Source organism: Sardina pilchardus, chromosome 2 (genome assembly GCF_963854185.1).
Source record: "Sardina pilchardus chromosome 2, fSarPil1.1, whole genome shotgun sequence".
In the NCBI taxonomy this organism is placed as follows: domain Eukaryota; kingdom Metazoa; phylum Chordata; class Actinopteri; order Clupeiformes; family Clupeidae; genus Sardina; species Sardina pilchardus.
Genome location: NC_084995.1, coordinates 9,909,492 through 9,930,448, shown reverse-complemented (window position 1 = coordinate 9,930,448; position 20,957 = coordinate 9,909,492). Strand labels below are relative to the sequence as shown.

At 40.5% G+C, this 20,957-nt stretch overlaps 1 protein-coding gene across 14 annotated transcripts in view; it reads left to right on the top strand.

Annotated features, from left to right (window-relative positions):
• The window catches only part of LOC134062069 (mucin-2-like), a 33,536-nt gene extending 14,657 nt beyond the window's left edge, over positions 1-18,879 (top strand). For 12 of the 14 annotated variants that reach the window (XM_062518002.1, XM_062517976.1, XM_062518044.1 and 9 more), the window contains 23 exons: positions 2,559-2,846; positions 3,120-3,407; positions 3,676-3,963; positions 5,893-6,012; positions 6,281-6,568; positions 6,830-7,117; positions 7,391-7,678; positions 7,944-8,231; positions 8,646-8,848; positions 8,948-9,012; positions 9,113-9,270; positions 9,881-9,997; positions 13,060-14,634; positions 15,227-15,453; positions 15,559-15,623; positions 15,722-15,852; positions 15,982-16,556; positions 16,673-16,737; positions 17,235-17,365; positions 17,498-17,835; positions 17,930-17,994; positions 18,093-18,223; positions 18,357-18,879. In XM_062518002.1, coding sequence (XP_062373986.1) covers positions 2,559-2,846; positions 3,120-3,407; positions 3,676-3,963; positions 5,893-6,012; positions 6,281-6,568; positions 6,830-7,117; positions 7,391-7,678; positions 7,944-8,231; positions 8,646-8,848; positions 8,948-9,012; positions 9,113-9,270; positions 9,881-9,997; positions 13,060-14,634; positions 15,227-15,453; positions 15,559-15,623; positions 15,722-15,852; positions 15,982-16,556; positions 16,673-16,737; positions 17,235-17,365; positions 17,498-17,835; positions 17,930-17,994; positions 18,093-18,223; positions 18,357-18,499 — 6,125 coding nt within the window. In that variant the 3' untranslated portion in view covers positions 18,500-18,879. The remainder of the gene's footprint in view (positions 1-2,558; positions 2,847-3,119; positions 3,408-3,675; positions 3,964-5,892; positions 6,013-6,280; positions 6,569-6,829; positions 7,118-7,390; positions 7,679-7,943; positions 8,232-8,645; positions 8,849-8,947; positions 9,013-9,112; positions 9,271-9,880; positions 9,998-13,059; positions 14,635-15,226; positions 15,454-15,558; positions 15,624-15,721; positions 15,853-15,981; positions 16,557-16,672; positions 16,738-17,234; positions 17,366-17,497; positions 17,836-17,929; positions 17,995-18,092; positions 18,224-18,356) is intronic. The other 2 variants (XM_062517968.1, XM_062518019.1) reach the window with 2 other exon arrangements.
• The last annotated feature ends 2,078 nt before the right edge of the window (positions 18,880-20,957 follow it).

Below are 20,957 nucleotides of genomic sequence, written 5' to 3'. Positions count from 1 at the left end.
GTCGAAGGAAATTCATGAAGCTTCTGCGCGCTGTTGGAAATATCAATTGATTATAAGCCCCTGTTAAACCTAATAAATCTGACTCTGCTGAATATGGGAAGTTTCAGTTCAAAGTAAAGTCAATATACATAGAAGGTTGATGAACCCAGAGTATAAGCTGTTAATGAGAATGTCTAACACATTTCTTATGACACTCGTTTAGTCCCTAGGAATAATGTGGATAATAATAATAATGGAATAATTAATTCAGGCAGTTCCTAAATCACACTTACTCGTCCTAGCTTTGAAGTAAGGCAGAGACTGCAGTGCTGTCTCATTCAGATCCCACTGGCAAACTGCTCACCGCTATACCTCCCGGTACAATAGTCAGCTCTGCTGCAGCTTACTACTTCAGTTGATTTAACTTATACAGCGGCGATAGTTAAATCCTAGCCATTCATTGCGCTAAACACCGTTCCCTATAACTACTACTCTGGTCTCTAAGTACATAGAAGGCTATGCGGATCAGAACATAACAATTTATTTGTCAGGTACAAGCTAGTCATCCAATACATTACAGAAAAACATGTAAATGTATAATATGAAAGTTATGAAAAGAAGTTAAAGAAATACTTAGGCTATCATACAAAACAGTCAGAGAATGAACATACTTTACCAGCTCAGAGGATTGAAGATTATGCTACACACCTGGGATGTGGGAGTTCTGACTACAGAATGGCTCCTAGATTAATGGGGTTACTACCCTTAAATAGGCTACAAAGTTTGTGATTGGTTCAGACAGTGATAGCGGTTACATGAATGGAGATCACATGATGAGTAATGTTGATGAAACTGAGACCATTGTTGTAGTGAAACCACTTGAGTAAATCAATCAAGACATGACAATACATTGGATTACATTTCCTGGTCCAAGGTAACTTCTGAGGACCTTGAACAAATATGACAGTGGGGCCACACTTAGTAGCTAATCAAGAGTCCATATATGATTGAAAAGAATGTCATCAGCCTGGGAATCAAGAGTCCATATATGATTGAAAAGAATGTCATCAGCCTGAGAATTGGGATCCTTACACTAGCTGTACGTTAGGTAAACATGATGCCTTCAGGGACGCGCGCGCGCACGCGCACGCACACGCACACACACACACACACACACACACAGACACACACACACACACACACACACACACACACACACACACACACACACACACACACACACACACACACACACACACACACACACACACACACACACACACACACACACACACACACACACACACACACACACACACACACACACATCTACTTTTCCATCCACATACACAAACACACAGCTTCCCCTCCCCTACACAAATATATACCAACACTACCAAAAAAAAAAAAAAAAACAGAAAAAACACAAAGGACATGAGTAAGGAGCAGCATTACTGATTGCCAGAGTGACTCGCTGAGCAAATTCAAATTGTGTCTTCACAAGAACTCCAGATTTCCAGCGTACAATTTGACCATTTTGGCACACTCAACCTATATTCCCATATACCTCAAAACAGAAACGTGTAACTTCCGACTGGTTTTACGCTTCAGAGTTACAATTAAGCTGAGGTTATTTCTGCCTTTTTGCTATATGCAATGTAGTGTATGGAGCCCAGGAGGTGTCATTGCAAGATATTTTTGTAGATCGAGAGAATGTGCGCTCATTTTACTTAATTGTGCGCTCGTTTCAGTACATAGTGCACTTGCGTTACTACAGAGTGCTCTCATGTCACTAAAGTGTGGTCTCATTTCAGTACATAGTGCACTTGCGTTACTACATAGTGCTCTCATGTCACTAAACTGTGGTCTCATTTTATTACATTGTGCACTCAATTTAGTAAATCAGACACACATTTGACTATATTATGAGAACTATTCACTAAATTGAGGGCACAATATACATAGAGCACATTTTAACATCGATATTACAAAGCATACCAGCTCCAGAACTAACAAAGTCTTTACCATAGGCTCCACCTCAACACCAACACAATCATCAACATCAGTACCCATCACAACATCACCTCAAACATCTCCTTCAACATCACAGTCTATGACACTATCTCCATCCTCATCATCAGTTACAACCACAACACAGGCGTCATCATCAGTCTCTATCTCTGCCTCCTCTACATCAGTAGCTACATCTCCAACATCTGCTTCAGAATCCACCACATCCCCTGCACCATCAACACCACCTGTCACATCAACATTAGTTACACCACAAACAAATGCCACAACACTTATATCTACAACTGGTTAGTTATTCCATTTGTATTCATTATTACCTCCGCCAAGGAGGTTATGTTTTCATCAGGGTTTGTTTGTTTGTTTGTCTGTTTCCTTGTTTGTTTGCAAGATAACTCAAAAAGTTATGGATGGCTTTCGATTACATTTTCAGGGAAGGTCTGAAATGACCCAAGGATGAAACGATTATGAATATGTCTTGAGTGCAACATTTTTAACATCAACATTACAAAGTGTCCCAACAACAGCACTAACAACAGTCTTTACTATAGGCTCCACCTCAACACCAGCACAATCATCAACATCAGTACCCATCACAACATCACCTCAAACATCTCCTTCAACATCACAGTCTATGACACTATCCCCATCCTCATCATCAGTTACAACCACAACACAGGCTTCATCATCAGTCTCTATCTCTGCTTCCTCTACATCAGTAGCTACTACTCCAACATCTGCTTCAGAATCCACCACATCACCTGCTCCATCAACACCACTTGTCACATCAACATCAGTTACACCACAAACAAATGCAACAACATTTATATCCACAACTGGTTAGTTATTTCATTTGTATTCATTATTACCTTTGCCAAGGAGGTTATGTTTTCATCAGGGTTTGTTTGTTTGTTTGTCTGTCTGTCTGTCTGTTTGTTTGTTTGTTTGCATGATAACTCAAAAAGTCATGGATAGCTTACGATGACATTTTCAGGGAAGGTCTGGAATGACCCAAGGAAGAAACGATTATGAATATGTCTTGAGTGCAACATTTTTAACTTCAACATTACAAAGTGTCCCAACACCAGCACTAACAACAGTCTCTACCATAGGCTCCACCTCAACACCAGCACAATCATCAACATCAGTACCCATCACAACATCATCTCAAACATCTTCTTCAACATCACAGCCTATGACACTATCTCCATCCTCATCATCAGTAACCATCACAACACAGGCGTCATCATCAGTCTCTATCTCTGCTTCTTCTACTCCAGTAGCTACATCTCCAACATCTGCTTCAGAATCCACCACATCCCCCGTACCATCAACAACAGAAGTCACATCAACATCAGTTACACCACAAACAAATGCAACAACACTTACATCCACAACTGGTTAGTTATTCTATTTGTATTCATTGCACTCAAGACATATTCATAATCGTTTCATGTTTTCATCAGGGTTTGTTTGTTTGTTTGTCTGTTTCCTTGTTTGTTTGCAAGAAAACTCAAAAAGTTATGGATGGCTTTCGATTACATTTTCAGGGAAGGTCTGAAATGACCCAAAGAAGAAACGATTATGAATATGTCTTGAGTGCAACATTTTTAACATCAACATTACAAAGTGTCCCAACAACAGCACTAACAACAGTCTTTACTATAGGCTCCACCTCAACACCAGCACAATCATCAACATCAGTACCCATCACAACATCACCTCAAACATCTCCTTCAACATCACAGTCTATGACACTATCCCCATCCTCATCATCAGTTACAACCACAACACAGGCGTCATCATCAGTCTCTATCTCTGCCTCCTCTACATCAGTAGCTACATCTCCAACATCTGCTTCAGAATCCACCACATCACCTGCGTCATCAACACCCCTTGTCACATCAACATCAGTTACACCACAAACAAATGCAACAACATTTATATCCACAACTGGTTAGTTATTTCATTTGTATTCATTATTACCTTTGCCAAGGAGGTTATGTTTTCATCAGGGTTTGTTTGTTTGTTTGTCTGTCTGTCTGTCTGTTTGTTTGTTTGTTTGCATGATAACTCAAAAAGTCATGGATAGCTTACGATGACATTTTCAGGGAAGGTCTGGAATGACCCAAGGAAGAAACGATTATGAATATGTCTTGAGTGCAACATTTTTAACTTCAACATTACAAAGTGTCCCAACACCAGCACTAACAACAGTCTCTACCATAGGCTCCACCTCAACACCAGGGGGGTATTCCATCAAGCGAGCTAACCGTAAATCGCGGCTAACTTTGATAAGCCTCGCTAATTTTAGAGAGAGCTCGGTTCCATTACTCCCGCTAACAGGAATCTCAGCTGAGTTGCTGGGGTAACATATGCTTCTGAACTAACCTGGTCGGTGGCAGGCTAACTGCCGAGCTAAATTAATCTGTGTTGCAAATAAAAAACACCAGTCGGAAAACGAGTCCCAAACCGTTGGTTCCGTCAACCTGTGCTTTCGTCACCTGTAGCCTACAACTTAAAAAATAGAAGGAGAAACTTTTTTCCGACAGTGTTGCAAGCATTGATTAAGGCTACCTATCCGCTAGTTTAAATGAATTTCTGAAAATTATGCAACTTAGGCTACATTGTTTGAACTTGATATGTGTGTGGTCCAAGGAATCTTGCGGCTCTGCGCAACGTAGCCTACGTCTTTCGTGGTGTCATGCGCCGCATGACAGGAGAACAATCGAGGCATGTTTTGCGTGTTCTCGGGTTCGGTTCCCATGCGATGAATTTACATAGATTAACACATTAATATTGCCATGTTTAGTTATACTCTTTAATGAAAGGCATCATTATTAAGGGTCATATACAGTAGCTTCAGTGACAGTAGGCAGGCTGTCAGTGTGCTATACGATGCAAGGCAAGCCAGCCTATAGCCTATTCTGTAAAGGCTATAATAATTAAAACCGCTTCATATAGTCTAATTAATTATGCATGTAGTTCGGATATCAAACCAACTGTATTACAGAAATTAAATATGAAATGACATATTGAAAGCCAATATTGCATTTCAGATAGGCTAATTATATTTCACAAACACTTTGGCAGAACTATGCTTATGGGAGACAATAGGCTAGGTTTTCTCCCAATACTCCCAGGACAATATATAGGCTACCAATTTATTTTATGACCACCGAAAAAATATTTCAGAGTGAACCCTTTTAATTTACAAACGTAGGTTATCTTTATTGTTGAATAGCCTATGCCAAAGTTGTTTTGAGTTTAAATAGCCTGCTTATTCACTCGTTTTGTTCAGAGTGAAGACAATCAAAGTCCCAATTCAAACCATCATAATTAACTGTTTAGCGATTTACAGTAGGCCTACGATGTCGTTATTCTCCTTTTTAGGCAACTACTGTATCTATTTTTTTCTCTTGTGTTCAATTTGATTACTTCCGATGAAAATCCTGTAGATGGCGCTTGTAAATCGAACTGAAATCTTCTAGTTTGCCTTAATTTTACGACATGCATCGTCTTTTCGTCAATCTTTGATTTTGGTCTACTTTTCTACCTCGTGCACGAGCAGACATGAAGCTGATTTTAGCCTCGTTTGAATAAACGAGGGCAAGATGCAGCTAACTTGAGTTAATGGAACGGCTTTAGCTTCAAGTGGAAGTCTACACTAGTTCAAGCCAGGCTATTTCTGTTGAGCGCCGCCTTGTTTAGCGAGGTTGATGGAATACCCCCCAGCACAATCATCAACATCAGTACCCATCACAACATCATCTCAAACATCTTCTTCAACATCACAGCCTATGACACTATCTCCATCCTCATCATCAGTAACCATCACAACACAGGCGTCATCATCAGTCTCTATCTCTGCTTCTTCTACTCCAGTAGCTACATCTCCAACATCTGCTTCAGAATCCACCACATCCCCCGTACCATCAACAACAGAAGTCACATCAACATCAGTTACACCACAAACAAATGCAACAACACTTACATCCACAACTGGTTAGTTATTCTATTTGTATTCATTGCACTCAAGACATATTCATAATCGTTTCATGTTTTCATCAGGGTTTGTTTGTTTGTTTGTCTGTTTCCTTGTTTGTTTGCAAGAAAACTCAAAAAGTTATGGATGGCTTTCGATTACATTTTCAGGGAAGGTCTGAAATGACCCAAAGAAGAAACGATTATGAATATGTCTTGAGTGCAACATTTTTAACATCAACATTACAAAGTGTCCCAACAACAGCACTAACAACAGTCTTTACTATAGGCTCCACCTCAACACCAGCACAATCATCAACATCAGTACCCATCACAACATCACCTCAAACATCTCCTTCAACATCACAGTCTATGACACTATCCCCATCCTCATCATCAGTTACAACCACAACACAGGCGTCATCATCAGTCTCTATCTCTGCCTCCTCTACATCAGTAGCTACATCTCCAACATCTGCTTCAGAATCCACCACATCACCTGCACCATCAACACCACCTGTCACATCAACATCAGTTACACCACAAACAAATGCCACAACACTTATATCTACAACTGGTTAGTTATTCCATTTGTATTCATTATTACCTCCACCAAGGAGGTTATGTTTTCATCAGGGTTTGTTTGTTTGTTTGTCTGTTTCCTTGTTTGTTTGCAAGATAACTCAAAAAGTTATGGATGGCTTTCGATTACATTTTCAGGGAAGGTCTGAAATGACCCAAGGAAGAAACGATTATGAATATGTCTTGAGTGCAACATTTTTAACATCAACATTACAAAGTGTCCCAACACCAGCACTAACAACAGTCTTTACTATAGGCTCCACCTCAACACCAGCACAATCATCAACATCAGTACCCATCACAACATCACCTCAAACATCTCCTTCAACATCACAGTCTATGACACTATCCCCATCCTCATCATCAGTAACCATCACAACACAGGCGTCATCATCAGTCTCTATCTCTGCCTCCTCTACATCAGTAGCTACTACTCCAACATCTGCTTCAGAATCCACCACATCACCTGCTCCATCAACACCACCTGTCACATCAACATTAGTTACACCACAAACAAATGCAACAACACTTATATCTACAACTGGTTAGTTATTTCATTTGTATTCATTATTACCTTTGCCAAGGAGGTTATGTTTTCATCAGGGTTTGTTTGTTTGTTTGTCTGTCTGTCTGTCTGTTTGTTTGTTTGTTTGCATGATAACTCAAAAAGTCATGGATAGCTTACGATGACATTTTCAGGGAAGGTCTGGAATGACCCAAGGAAGAAACGATTATGAATATGTCTTGAGTGCAACATTTTTAACTTCAACATTACAAAGTGTCCCAACACCAGCACTAACAACAGTCTCTACCATAGGCTCCACCTCAACACCAGCACAATCATCAACATCAGTACCCATCACAACATCATCTCAAACATCTTCTTCAACATCACAGCCTATGACACTATCTCCATCCTCATCATCAGTAACCATCACAACACAGGCGTCATCATCAGTCTCTATCTCTGCTTCTTCTACTCCAGTAGCTACATCTCCAACATCTGCTTCAGAATCCACCACATCCCCCGTACCATCAACAACAGAAGTCACATCAACATCAGTTACACCACAAACAAATGCAACAACACTTACATCCACAACTGGTTAGTTATTCTATTTGTATTCATTAATACCTCCACCAAGGAGGTCATGTTTTCATCAGGGTTTGTTTGTTTGTATGTATGTCTATTTGTTTGTTTGTTTGCAAGATAACTCTAAAAGTTATGGATGGCTTAAGATGACATTTTCAGGGAAGGTCTGAAATGACCCAAAGAAGAAACGATTATGAATATGTCTTGAGTGCAACATTTTTAACATCAACATTACAAAGTGTCCCAACACCAGCACTAACAACAGTCTCTACCATAGACTCCACCTCAACACCAGCACAATCATCAACATCAGTACCCATCACCACATCACCTCAAACATCTCCTTCAACATCACAGCCTATGACACTATCTCCTTCCTCATCATCAGTAACCATCACAACACAGGCGTCATCATCAGTCTCTATCTCTGCCTCCTCTACACCAGTAGCTACATCTCCAACATCTGCTTCAGAATCCACCACATCCCCTGCACCATCAACACCCCAAATCACATCAACATCAGTTACACCACAAACAAATGGCACAACACTCATATCCACAACTGGTTAGTTATTTCATTTGTATTTATTAGTAATTATTACTGTATACTGAGAGAAAATGGTTCTTTGTGACTGGATCTCATGTTTCATTTTGGTAAACAATATTTTTACCAACAATACATACAGGAAGTTACAAGTATACAAGAGTATACAAGAATGATACCCAAGATGGGCATAATTTAATTTCTCACCTCAACAGTAGTTTCTTAGTTCACTTTTCAAATCATATATGTATTTTACAGCCAAACGCTAATTAATACTAATGATCAATATGAAATATTATAATTGTAAGTTGAGTACTAGGCATTGTCAATATCTAACACCTTATACACGGAGCTCCAGCTTTGTATGACAAAATCTTCCAAGAATCACAGAGTATTTGTCTTTCTGTATACCTACAATCTTCTCAACAATTACAGTTCCCCAAACAACTACTCCCACAACAACTACTCCTACAACAACTACTCCTACACCAACTACTCCTACACCAACTACTCCTACAGCTCTCATCCCAGAGCCTGAAGTCGAACTGGAATTCAGGCTCCAGAAGACATTCACACAAGAACTGCAAAATGCCTCTTCACCAGCATTTCAAGAGCTGGCTACTCAAGTGACCTCAGCGGTACTATGATTACTTCTAAAAATAGTTTCAATGTCTGCTATATATTCTGTAAAACTCACAATAAACCGCTTAAAATTGCACATTTTTCCCGTATTTCAGCTAGATAAAGTATACTCTGAAAAGTTTGGATCTCGTTTCAATCGTACGGAAATAAAAAGTTTCAGGTAGAGTGAAATACAACAATTATTGTAAAATAAATCATTTAAGACATTTGTTACTAGACCTCAATTTCTTTCTGCTAAAATAACAATTTCTTCTTTTCAGGCAAGGGTCTGTCGTTGTGGATTCTCTACTGATTTTCAATGATGTAAACTCTGTTCCTGACACTGAAAATGTGACTACCACTCTGGAAGAAGCCGTTTCCACCAACAGCTCAGACTTGGCTCAACTTGCCATAAATTCTACTAGTATAAAAGCTGAACGTAAGATTATCACTTCAACTAAATTTCTAACCTTCTGAAATAATGTCTGATAATCAAATCACTAACACCAATTGTGAAATGTAATCCTCATCTTTCTGCCATGTAACTAATTCATTCTTAAGAGATGTGGTTTGTATATGTCAATGGTTATTATTCTGTTAAATTCCACGTTGTCTATTACTATTACTGGAACTGGGGCGGCGATGGCTCAGGAGGTAGAGGAGTCGTCCAGTAACTGGAAGGTTGCTGGTTCGAGCCCAACTCCTCCTGACCTTGTCGAAGTTTCCTTGAGCAAGACACCTAACCCCACTGCTCCCGATGAGCAGGTTGGCGCCTTGCATGGCAGCCTCCGCCATCGGTGTGTGAATGGGTGAATGTGAGGCATGATATGTAAAACGCTTTGGGTGCTCGCAGAAGCTGATAAAAGCGCTATATAAATGCAGTCCATTTACCAATTTTACCATTTACCTTTAAATGTAGGTTAATGTCTTTACTTTAAACTGTTAATTTCAATGTTATTGGTATGCTTATTGATGTAATTGTAAGTTGCTCTGCTCACAAAAGCGTCTGCTTAGAACTATAAACATAAACATATTAAACATTTTTACAGGTGTTTTCAGAACAGCAACACAAGCTCCGACAACAGTGACCACAAATGCACCTTCAACCCCCACATCAGAACCCACAACAGCATCTGCAACAAGCCTTGAGACACAAACCACCAGTGGTAAATATTCATCTTTAAAGAGAAACTATGCAGGATTGGCGATTTCATCTCTGGTTTCGGTTTCGTTTTTTTTTCGTTTTCGCTCGTTTTATGCTTGCATATTTCTCTGCAGAGCTTCCCCGACAGGTTTAGCACGTATATTTATGCATACAGTATAGGCTATATATAAATATATATATTGCAAGTGTGGTTCTTCTTGTTTCTTACGCGTCTCAGACTTCCAGATGTAAACAAGGAGCGATCGCCTCCTGAACAAACTGCAAGGTTGCAATAGCGGATAGGGACACTGGGGGCGGGAGGAAATATTACTGTTTTCGATAAAACTGGTCAGTCAAGCAAAACAACGATTTCTAAGCGATTTTATGACTATGAATAAGTTGCATAGAGTCTCTTTAACACTTAAGTTGAACAATGTATGCTTAACATTCATAAAACTATACATACATTCTTCATAATATATTTAGGAATGGGTGAAGCAACATTCATAAACTGTTAGCCTGGCTCTCACCAGACTAAGCGCAATCTTTTATGATCGAACATTAGTCTGGGGAGTCTGCGCTGTATTTTTACTGCACAAGAGGCATGATCAATGGTCATCGTTCAAATGACTCTAAACTCATTTGGATAGTCCTTCAACCAATCAGACCAACAAGGCTAGGCGATATCCAATCACTGGCAGATCGGGCTGGGTTTACCCAGTCTAGCACTAGGTTACATTTCCATACTACTGTATGTATGGTAATCTCCTTAATTACAGTCCCCCTTTGCAGTCAATGAGTGCATTTACATGGACATTAATATTCCGAATATGGATATTGGCAATATTCAGAATAAGGTGTTTACATGAGTTATTAAAAGAATACTCTGTTCATATTCCCATTTACATGACACGCAGCATACTAGTGATGCGCGGGTGGGTTTTTTTAAAACCCGCCCCAACCCGACTCCTCAGGAGATCCAAACCGCCCCGCCCAATCCGCAAAAATATGTTCGAATTGTGACCCAAATCCGACCCGACCCGCGGAAAGGAAAAACGCACATAACATCTTTCGTAGCCTATATAATTAGCCTAATTCTCCCACATGAGGACAACAACGGGTTACAATAATCGGTCATTTTGACAATCTGCGCTCTTCCACGCCATAATCTGCAGCCTAGACATAGGCTACATAGCCAGTGTTAAATCTCATCTTCATGGACATAACAAGTTTCCATTCATATTTCCCCTTCCAACTTCATAGCCTACTTTTGCGTGAAACACTAGCATTTAGGCTAACAAGCACAGCTGTTTATTCGTGTACATGACAGAAGCAAGGTGTTCTCGCATTGTGCACAACCCTCGATATCCCAGATCATAGGCTCCATGTCCATAAAGTAGCGAATGCGTGATTGACTCAGTCACGCATGGCGCAATTGGGTGCTGAATTTAGGAGAAATTATGTTTTGCGCTCGACCGCACCTCCTGTGTATTGCAGGCGCATCGCCACCAAATATGTCCGAAGTTAACAAGTGAGAAATGTGCATTTTTACTTTTTTGACCCGACCCACCCGCAATATTTAGAAAAAAACTACTAGGCCTACCCAAATCCGCCCGACCCGCGGGTAAACCCGCGGATATCCGCGGGTAACGGGCTGATCCGCGCATCACTACAGCATACTCTGATTAATGAAAGTTCTAACGTTCCTTCCCTGAATGTTTCCATAGTAACTTTATCACTAGCCTACTAATGGCCTGTACAGACTACACAACTTTTTTGTCTTTCACGATTATCTTTTACGATCGACCATGTCAGACTAGGCGATCAGAGAACCACAAAATCGTGCAGCGTCGTGGCCGCAAGAGTGGCCACATTACAAGGAGGACAATTGCCAGCGTAAAATACCTCGTCAATTAGCCGGCTATCAGTGAGAACAATCGGGACTAGCCGCCTAAAAGCCCGTCAATCGCCAGCTAGCTGTGCAGTCAGAAAAGGGCTAGTGTTACTTCAGGAAATCCAGACCAGTTGTAGCATTAGTTTCACTTTTAAAACGCAACAGTGTAGCGTGAGAGGGGGAGTGCCTGTTGCGGGCAATATTAATTTGCAGTGTGTAGGGCATGACAGACAAACTTGCACTCTACGGACCAGCAGTGTCTTTAGTAGCCTAGTCCCCCCCCCCCCCAGGATAGATTTGGCCAAAGGTGGGCCCCCTTTGCGGCAGTGACAGCCGTGGCTCCAGAGCGACCACACCCCCTGCTCCCCCCGTTTATGTCCAAAACTAACAACAACCATGTAAAATATTGAGAGATTATTGAGAAAATCACAAAAAAAATCACGTTCACAAAGATAGCCTGGACCAGAGGAGAAAAAGGAGACCAGAGGAGTCCGATCAGTATGATTAGTAAGCCATCCTAGGTTTCAATCAGTGATAGATGAAGGATTGAGAGAAGAGTCACAGCAGCTAACTTGCTGCAAGGTACCTAGTGCTGTTATACTGTATATCTTACACACACTCTTCCTTTGTCTTTCTCTTTTTTTAAGAGTTGGGTAGGCTGGGGGAGTCGGGGGGCATTCCAGAGATCACTGGAATGTCAAGGACAGTGGTTTCAAAAGCTCCTTTGCTTTAGTATAATTTGTATGATCCTAGTGCAGAGCCCGTAGATGTGGCATTTTTTGTTCGTGTAACATGAAATTTGGCACTGCACACACTCGTGCCATTAGGATGACACCCACCAAATTCGAGAGCAGTCGGATAAGTGGTTCAAGAGTTATAGTGGAACAGACAGACAGAGTGACACAGACAGACCTTCCTTGCATTTATAAATAGATAGATAGATATTTTTAAGTTATGTTATTTACTACATAAATAAAATGCTGATGAAAATAATTTGCTATATAAAATTGTTGATATAAACCTGTGAAACTTTAAGGCACGGCCAATGAAAAGTTATGTAGAAGGGACTAGAATACAAAGTGGTAAATCTCCAAAAATCAATTCAACTAAACATATTGACCTGGGTATGATTATCATGACTATGAAAATACTCTGAATAACTTTCACTGTAACTTCATCCTTTACTTCAGAACTTACCACAATGCCTATTTCTACATCAACTTCATCAACATCACAACTAACATCAGAACTCACCACAACTGCTGTCTCTATGTCAACCTCACAACTAACATCAGAACTCACCACAACAGCTGTTGCTACGTCAACTTCATCACCAACAACACAACTAACATCAGAACTCACCGCAACATCTGTTTCTACGTCATCCTCATCAACATCACAACTAACATCAGAACTCACCACAACAGCTGTTTCTATGTCAACATCACCAACAACACAACTAACATCAGAACTCCCCACAACAATTGTTTCTATGTCAACATCACCAACAACACAACTAACATCAGAACTCCCCACAACAATTGTTTCTATGTCAACATCACAACTAACATCAGAACTCCCCACAACACCTGTTTCTATGTCAACATCACCAACAACACAACTAACATCAGAACTCCCTACAACACCTGTTTCTATGTCAACATCACCAACAACACAACTAACATCAGAACTCCCCACAACAATTGTTTCTATGTCAACATCACCAACAACACAACTAACATCAGAACTCCCCACAACTGCTGTTTCTATGTCAACATCACAACTAACATCAGAACTCCCCACAACACCTGTTTCTATGTCAACATCACCAACAACACAACTAACATCAGAACTCCCCACAACAATTGTTTCTATGTCAACATCACCAACAACACAACTAACATCAGAACTCCCCACAACACCTGTTACTATGTCAACATCACCAACAACACAACTAACATCAGAACTCCCCACAACACCTGTTTCTATGTCAACATCACCAACAACACAACTAACATCAGAACTCCCCACAACAACTGTTTCTATGTCATCACCAACAACACAACTAACATCAGAACTCCCCACAACTGCTGTTTCTATGTCAACATCACAACTAACATCAGAACTCACCACAACAGCTGTTGCTACGTCAACCTCATCACCAACAACACAACTAACATCAGAACTCCCCACAACACCTGTTACTATGTCAACATCACCAACAACACAACTAACATCAGAACTCCCCACAACACCTGTTTCTATGTCAACATCACCAACAACACAACTAACATCAGAACTCCCCACAACACCTGTTTCTATGTCAACATCACCAAAAACACAACTAACATCAGAACTCCCCACAACAACTGTTTCTATGTCAACATCACCAACAACACAACTAACATCAGAACTCCCCACAACTGCTGTTTCTATGTCAACATCACAACTAACATCAGAACTCACCACAACAGCTGTTGCTACGTCAACCTCATCACCAACAACACAACTAACATCAGAACTCCCCACAACAATTGTTTCTATGTCAACATCACCAACAACACAACTAACATCAGAACTCCCCACAACACCTGTTACTATGTCAACATCACCAACAACACAACTAACATCAGAACTCCCAACAACAGCTGTTTCTATGTCAACATCACCAACATCTCAACCTACATCAGAACTCACTACAACAGTTGTTTCTATGTCAACATCACCAATAACACAACTAACATCAGAAGTCATCACAACAGGGGGTGAATATTTATGCAATTGCTTTTTGCATTTATTCTTAATGAATTAACATTGCTTTGAAGAAATTTGAGTTCACTTTGACATTAAAGATGCAATCAGGGAAAACCCTTCTCATGGTGCAATTTTTCCAACTTATGATTCTGATACCATCCTAGCAATATTCAAGATTTTGGGAGGATGGTATCCAGGATTTTGCAAAGGGACATTGTCCAGAATGTTGCCAGGATAGTATCAATCTTAAGTTGGTGAAATTTCACCAGAGAGGGCTGAAACAGAGTGCACCATGTGAAGGGTTTTCCTAGGTAGCATCACAGTTTCAAACAGACATGTGCTATGAATTACATCTGAATTGAATCTGGTCTGAATAGAAAAAAAAATTCTCAATCTCAACTAACACTTTTCAATTGTGATTTACCTAATTACTTACCAAGGTATTTTTAACATTTAGTAAATCTCCTGTAGTTCTTCGCTTCATCAGTGCCTGCCATTGAAGATTGTGAACTCTTTGAAAAAAGCGATGTGTTTTTATTATTTAATGTATAAAATGTAATATGACTCAACTCTTCGTTTTACTGAACATTTCTTTCACCCTAGATGCTTCTACAATGGCTACAGCCCCTACAACAGCTGCCCCTACAACAGCTGCCCCTACAACAGCTGCTCCTACAGCTGCTCCTACAACAGAGCTAAATACTGATTCAGCAAATGCAGATGAAGGCAGCCTCAATCTGGATTTTAGTCTCAATCAGACGTTTACTTCCGACCTTTCTGATCAAAACTCAGCGGCATTCAAAGCACTATCAACAGACGTAGTGACAAAAGTAAGCAATCCATCTGTTAAATGATAAAATTATCGTTTGAATGTTCAAATATGGATGGATGCTTTCATTAATATCTCAAAATGACATCCTTTTTTGTGAAAACAGCTGAATGCAATTTATCAAGCACAATTTCCAAGCACATTCAAACGCTCCAGGGTCATAAGCTTTACGTAAGTATGATTGGAAGAAAATACTTTGGGTTCTGAATTCATGATAGAAGTTGGATGTTGTATATATTGTCATTTACTGTATTGTCTGTGTTTTTCAGGTCTGGGTCAGTCGTTGTTGCCTCAGAGCTTGTGTTTCAAAACAGAACTTCAGTTCCATCTATTAGCAGCGTGGAATCGACTTTGAACAACTCAGATACCCTGAACATAGTACCAGGCACCATCAGATCAAGTAGGTTTTGTGACATGATTACATAAGTTAACTAAACCAAATTAACTTCACTCAACTGATCATTAATTTTTCGTGTCTGTGTTGTTTGGTTTCATTATAATTTTCAAAACCCCTTTTCATCCAAAATAGGTTCTACAGCTTCCACTACTGCAGCCCCTACAACAGCTGCTCCTACAACTGCTGCCCCTACTACAGCTGCCCCTACGACTGCAGCCCCTACAACAGCTGCCCCTACTACAGCTGCCCCTACTACAGCTGCCCCTACAACAGCTGCCCCTACTACAGCTGCCCCTACAACAGCTGCCCCTACAACTGCAGCCCCTACAACTGCAGCCCCTACAACTGCAGCCCCTACAACAGCTGCCCCTACTACAGCTGCCCCTACAACTGCTGTCCCTACAACAGCTGCCCCTACTACAGCTGCCCCTACAACAGCTGCCCCTACAACAGCTGCCCCTACTACAGCTGCCCCTACAACAGCTGCCCCTACTACAGCTGCCCCTACAACAGCTGCCCCTACAACTGCAGCCCCTACAACAGCTGCTCCTACACCTGCCCCTACAACAGAGCTAAATACTGATGCAGCAAGTGCAGATGAAGGCAGCCTCAATCTGGCTTTTAGTCTTGATCAGACGTTCACTTCCGACCTTTCTAATCAAAGCTCAGCAGCATTCAAAGCACTTTCAACAGAAGTAGTGACAAAAGTAAGCAATCCATCGGTTAAAATACCAAAATTATCTTTTGAATGTTCAAATATGGAATAGCCCACTTTGATGCTTTCATTAATATCTCAAAATGACATCCTTTTTTGTGAAAACAGCTGAATGCAATTTATCAAGCACAATTTCCGAGCACATTCAAGCGCTCCAGGGTCATAAGCTTTACGTAAGTATGATTGGAAGAAAATACTTTGGGTTCTTCTGAATTCATGATAGAAGTTGGATGTTGTAAATTGTCATTTACTGTATTCGGTTCCTTAGTCCGACGTCACAGGCCCAACAGATTTTTGGTGAAAAGACGTTTACTAGCGCAGCCAGACGGTTTTTGCAACTTGTAAACTTTGTTACCATCACCTCCATTTTAGTGATTGTAAAAAAAAAATGGCTAAACTTCAACAGAGTAATTATTGTAGCTGCAGCCAGATGATATATCCAACGGAAACATCCAGGCTTCCCCGAAAAATTGGATTTGATTAGGTTGAGGTAACAAGTCAGTAGTAAGATGACAATTTCCTTAAAGGCTACTCAGAATAGCAGATTTTTTTTTATTTTACTGCCTATGTAGAAAAAACAAGTGAGTCTGAAATCCATTGGACCCACAAAGAGATTTATTATCCAATTATTACATAATCACTTAATAACTGAATTGTCTGTGTTTTTCAGGTCTGGGTCAGTCGTTGTTTCCTCAGAGCTTGTGTTTCAAAATGAAGCTTCACTTCCATCTACTAGCAGTGTGGAATCGACTTTGAACAGCTCAGATACCCTGAACATAGTACAAGGCACCATCAGAGCAAGTAAGTTTTGTGCCACAATTATATAAATTAATAACTAAACCAAATAAACTTCACTCAGCTGATTATTAATTTTTCGTGCCCATGTTGCTTGGTTTCATTAACATTTTCAAAACCCCTTTTCACCCAAAATAGGTTCTACAGCTTCCACAACTGTTGCCCCTACAACAGCTGCCCCTACAACAGCTGCCCCTACTACAGCTGCCCCTACAACTGCAGCCCCTACAACAGCTGCCCCTACTACAGCTGCCCCTACTACTGCAGCCCCTACAACTGCTGCCCCTACTACAGCTGCCCCTACAACAGCTGCCCCTACAACAGCTGCCCCTACAACAGAGCTAAATACTGATGCAGCAAGTGCAGATGAAGGCAGCCTCAATCTGGGTTTTAGTCTTAATCAGACGTTCACTTCCGACCTTTCTAATCAAAGCTCAGAGGCATTCAAAGCACTTTCAACAGAAGTAGTGACAAAAGTAAGCAATCTGTTAAATGATTAAAAATTAACATTTGAATGTTCAAATGCTTTCATTAATATCTCAAAATGACATCCTATTTTTGTGAAAACAGCTGAATGCAATTTATCAAGCACAATTTCCGAGCACATTCAAGCGCTCCAGGGTCTTAAGCTTTACGTAAGTATGATTGGAAGAAAATACTTTGGGTTCTGAATTCATGATAGAAGTCGGATGTTGTATATATTGTCGTTTACTGTATTGTCTGTGTTTTTCAGGTCTGGGTCAGTCGTTGTTGCCTCAGAGCTTGTGTTTCAAAACAAAACTTCAGTTCCATCGGCTAGCAGCGCAGAATCGGCTTTGGAAAACTCAAATACCCTGAACATAGTAGCAGGCACCATCAGTGCAAGTAAGTTCTGTGACAAGATTAAGTGAATGAGCAAAACCAAATGAACTCCACTAAACTGAACTGATTCATTTTCCGTGTCTGTTTTGCTTGGTTTACATCAGAATGTTCAAAACCCCTTTTTTTCCCAAAAAAGGTTCTACAACGACGACTTCGGCTCCTAACACAACTGTAACAGCTACCACCCCTAACTCTGCTCCACCAGCCAGATTGGTGTCAGCTCTCACTCTGGCTCTCACCATGTTGCTCCTTTCTCTACAAAATCTGACCTTCTTATGAGAGCTTGTGTCTAATGTAGATTGACATGTGCATTTGACCTGTATGAAGTTCAGCTATGTGGTAAGATAAATCAAAAACCTGTACTAGAGAGCTGTACAGTTAGCTATGCTATGATTCCAGCTGTGCATAAGCAGTGTATGACAGGCAGGCAAAATGCTACTTGTTGAATTATGTCATACTCTTTTTCTATTATGTATTTATGTCTACTTCTAAAATATCAAAAATGCTATTTAAGACTAACATATGCTATTGTAGCCTACTGTAAAGCTATGGTGCAACATTATGCAAACTTAAGCTATGGTGTTGACATGATCTGTGCATATATTGTAATCTTTGCTTATCGTAATTGAGAAGAAAATATAAAGCTTCATTTATTGCAACTGCTTCATTCACTGTGTATTACCAGATCTCAGACTCATCTTAAAATGGATTCCATTTTTTTCTCTCTCCTCAATCCAAACACAATACTCCAACACACAAAAAAAAAACAGGTTTTTTGGGTTGTTTTGTTGTATACTGTATCTGTTTCTCTGCATTTTATGTGGAGGCGGAAGATCTGTATGGTGATCTGCACTTGATTGCTCTTCATCAGCCAACAGATGTTGAATCTCAGTAGACTGGAATAGAATTTCACAGTCTGAAACTGAATTGTGAGAACTGAATGTGGAAGTGCACAGAGGCCCAGATGTACTAAGAATAGCGATCGCAACGTTTTTTGCGCCAAGGCCAACACGCAGAAAGCACACGCTATCATACTTCAGTTTACGTCCTATTTACCAATCCTGAAATTCGTTGGGTAATCTGCGCCGTTCTCCGCCCCCAACGCAGTTTGCGAAGGACAACAGCTGAACGACACGTCAATCAGACGCAGTTGAATGAAGTTAACTGATGACTACATTAAAAGGAATCCGACGTTTAGTGATCATGAAATAATACAATGCATAATGTCAACAAGCAGGAAGATAATTTAGAGCAGTAGTTCTACTCAAACTAGGCTTACTTGTGCACGTAGGCTATGGAAGATTTATCAAATCTAACAAGTAGGAAAGTTTAAGCGGATGGCGTGAAAGTGAAAGTAAACATTCGAAAAGCCACCGAACGTTAAGGTTGCTTTTGATGTAGTACAAAGACGCAAAACTGGTGGTCTAATTAGCTTTAGCTTAGATTTTGTTGTCTTTGAATGATTCTCTTATAGATGCATTTAACAGCAAATCGCATTTAACACCTGCTTTTACAAGGCGGAAATATTTAGGCGCAAAATAGACGTGCGCTTTCATGGGCAGTTTTAGTACATACAGGGGAATAGATAATTAGGCGCATTTAACGCTTCTCCTCCCATCTTTTTACATGAACCTCCTACTATCAGCTGACACTCCCATAAATCCATATGCATGAGACGGAAAAGCGCAATTTGCCATTTTCAGCTCCCGTGACAGGCAGTCTGCGCCTTCACCTCATTGCGGCATGTTGATACATACCTCGCCATCTTTCTATGCGCACGTTGCGAAACAAATACGCCTGAAGTGGGCGCAAAAGCGTTAGTACATCTGCCCCAGAGAGTGGGATTTTCAGTGAAGATCATTTAAAGAGCAAATTAATTCAATTTCAAAATACAGCCGACAAACAGGGTCCGAACAATTAATGATCATCCCTTGATAACATCCATAATGAACCTGCCCACTGCTCCCCTTACATCACTCCTCAACTCCCCTCCACTCCTCAACTCCCCTGCAACCCACTCACTCTCTTCATTCACTGCGATCACCGAAGCTGATGTACCCTCCATCCCCAGTGTAAAGCCCTCAAAACCATCCTCTTGACCCAATCCCCACATTTCTTACTGCCTCCCCACACTATCCCCACTCATCACCAACATAATCAACTCCTTTCTGGCCTCTGGCATTGTCCCATCCCCCTCAAGCTTGCTGTCATTAACTGCATATTGAAAAAAATGTGCAGGTCTTCACACAGACATCCCCACTTCACAGCCTGCCTCACCGACATAAAATGATGAATGCAAATTAACTTTCTCCTATATCCAACTGCAGTGTTGGGAAAGTTCACTTTCTACATGAACTAGTTCAGTTCATCGTTCACAAATTTTAAAATGAACTAGTTCAGTTCATAGTTCATAATTCCAAATTAAGAACAACGTTCACAGCTCCAAAAAATGAACTAGTTCAGTTCATTTTTTCCGATATGTTACGACCTATACTCTTTCAAAATTGCTGCCACAGCCAGCAAATATTTCATTAGTTTAACATGAAATAGCCATTTTATACAGGTTTTACGCACATTCTGCTATAATGCTTGCCGCATTTCTGACGGTAGCGGAAATTCAGACATGAAGCATGCGAAATGTATACGGCCTCCGTTTGTTCACATCTAAAGAATTCCCATCAATTGGGCTTTGGTTCGCTGGGCAGAAGTGCGGCCTCGCTCAGAAGAGTGTTTTACA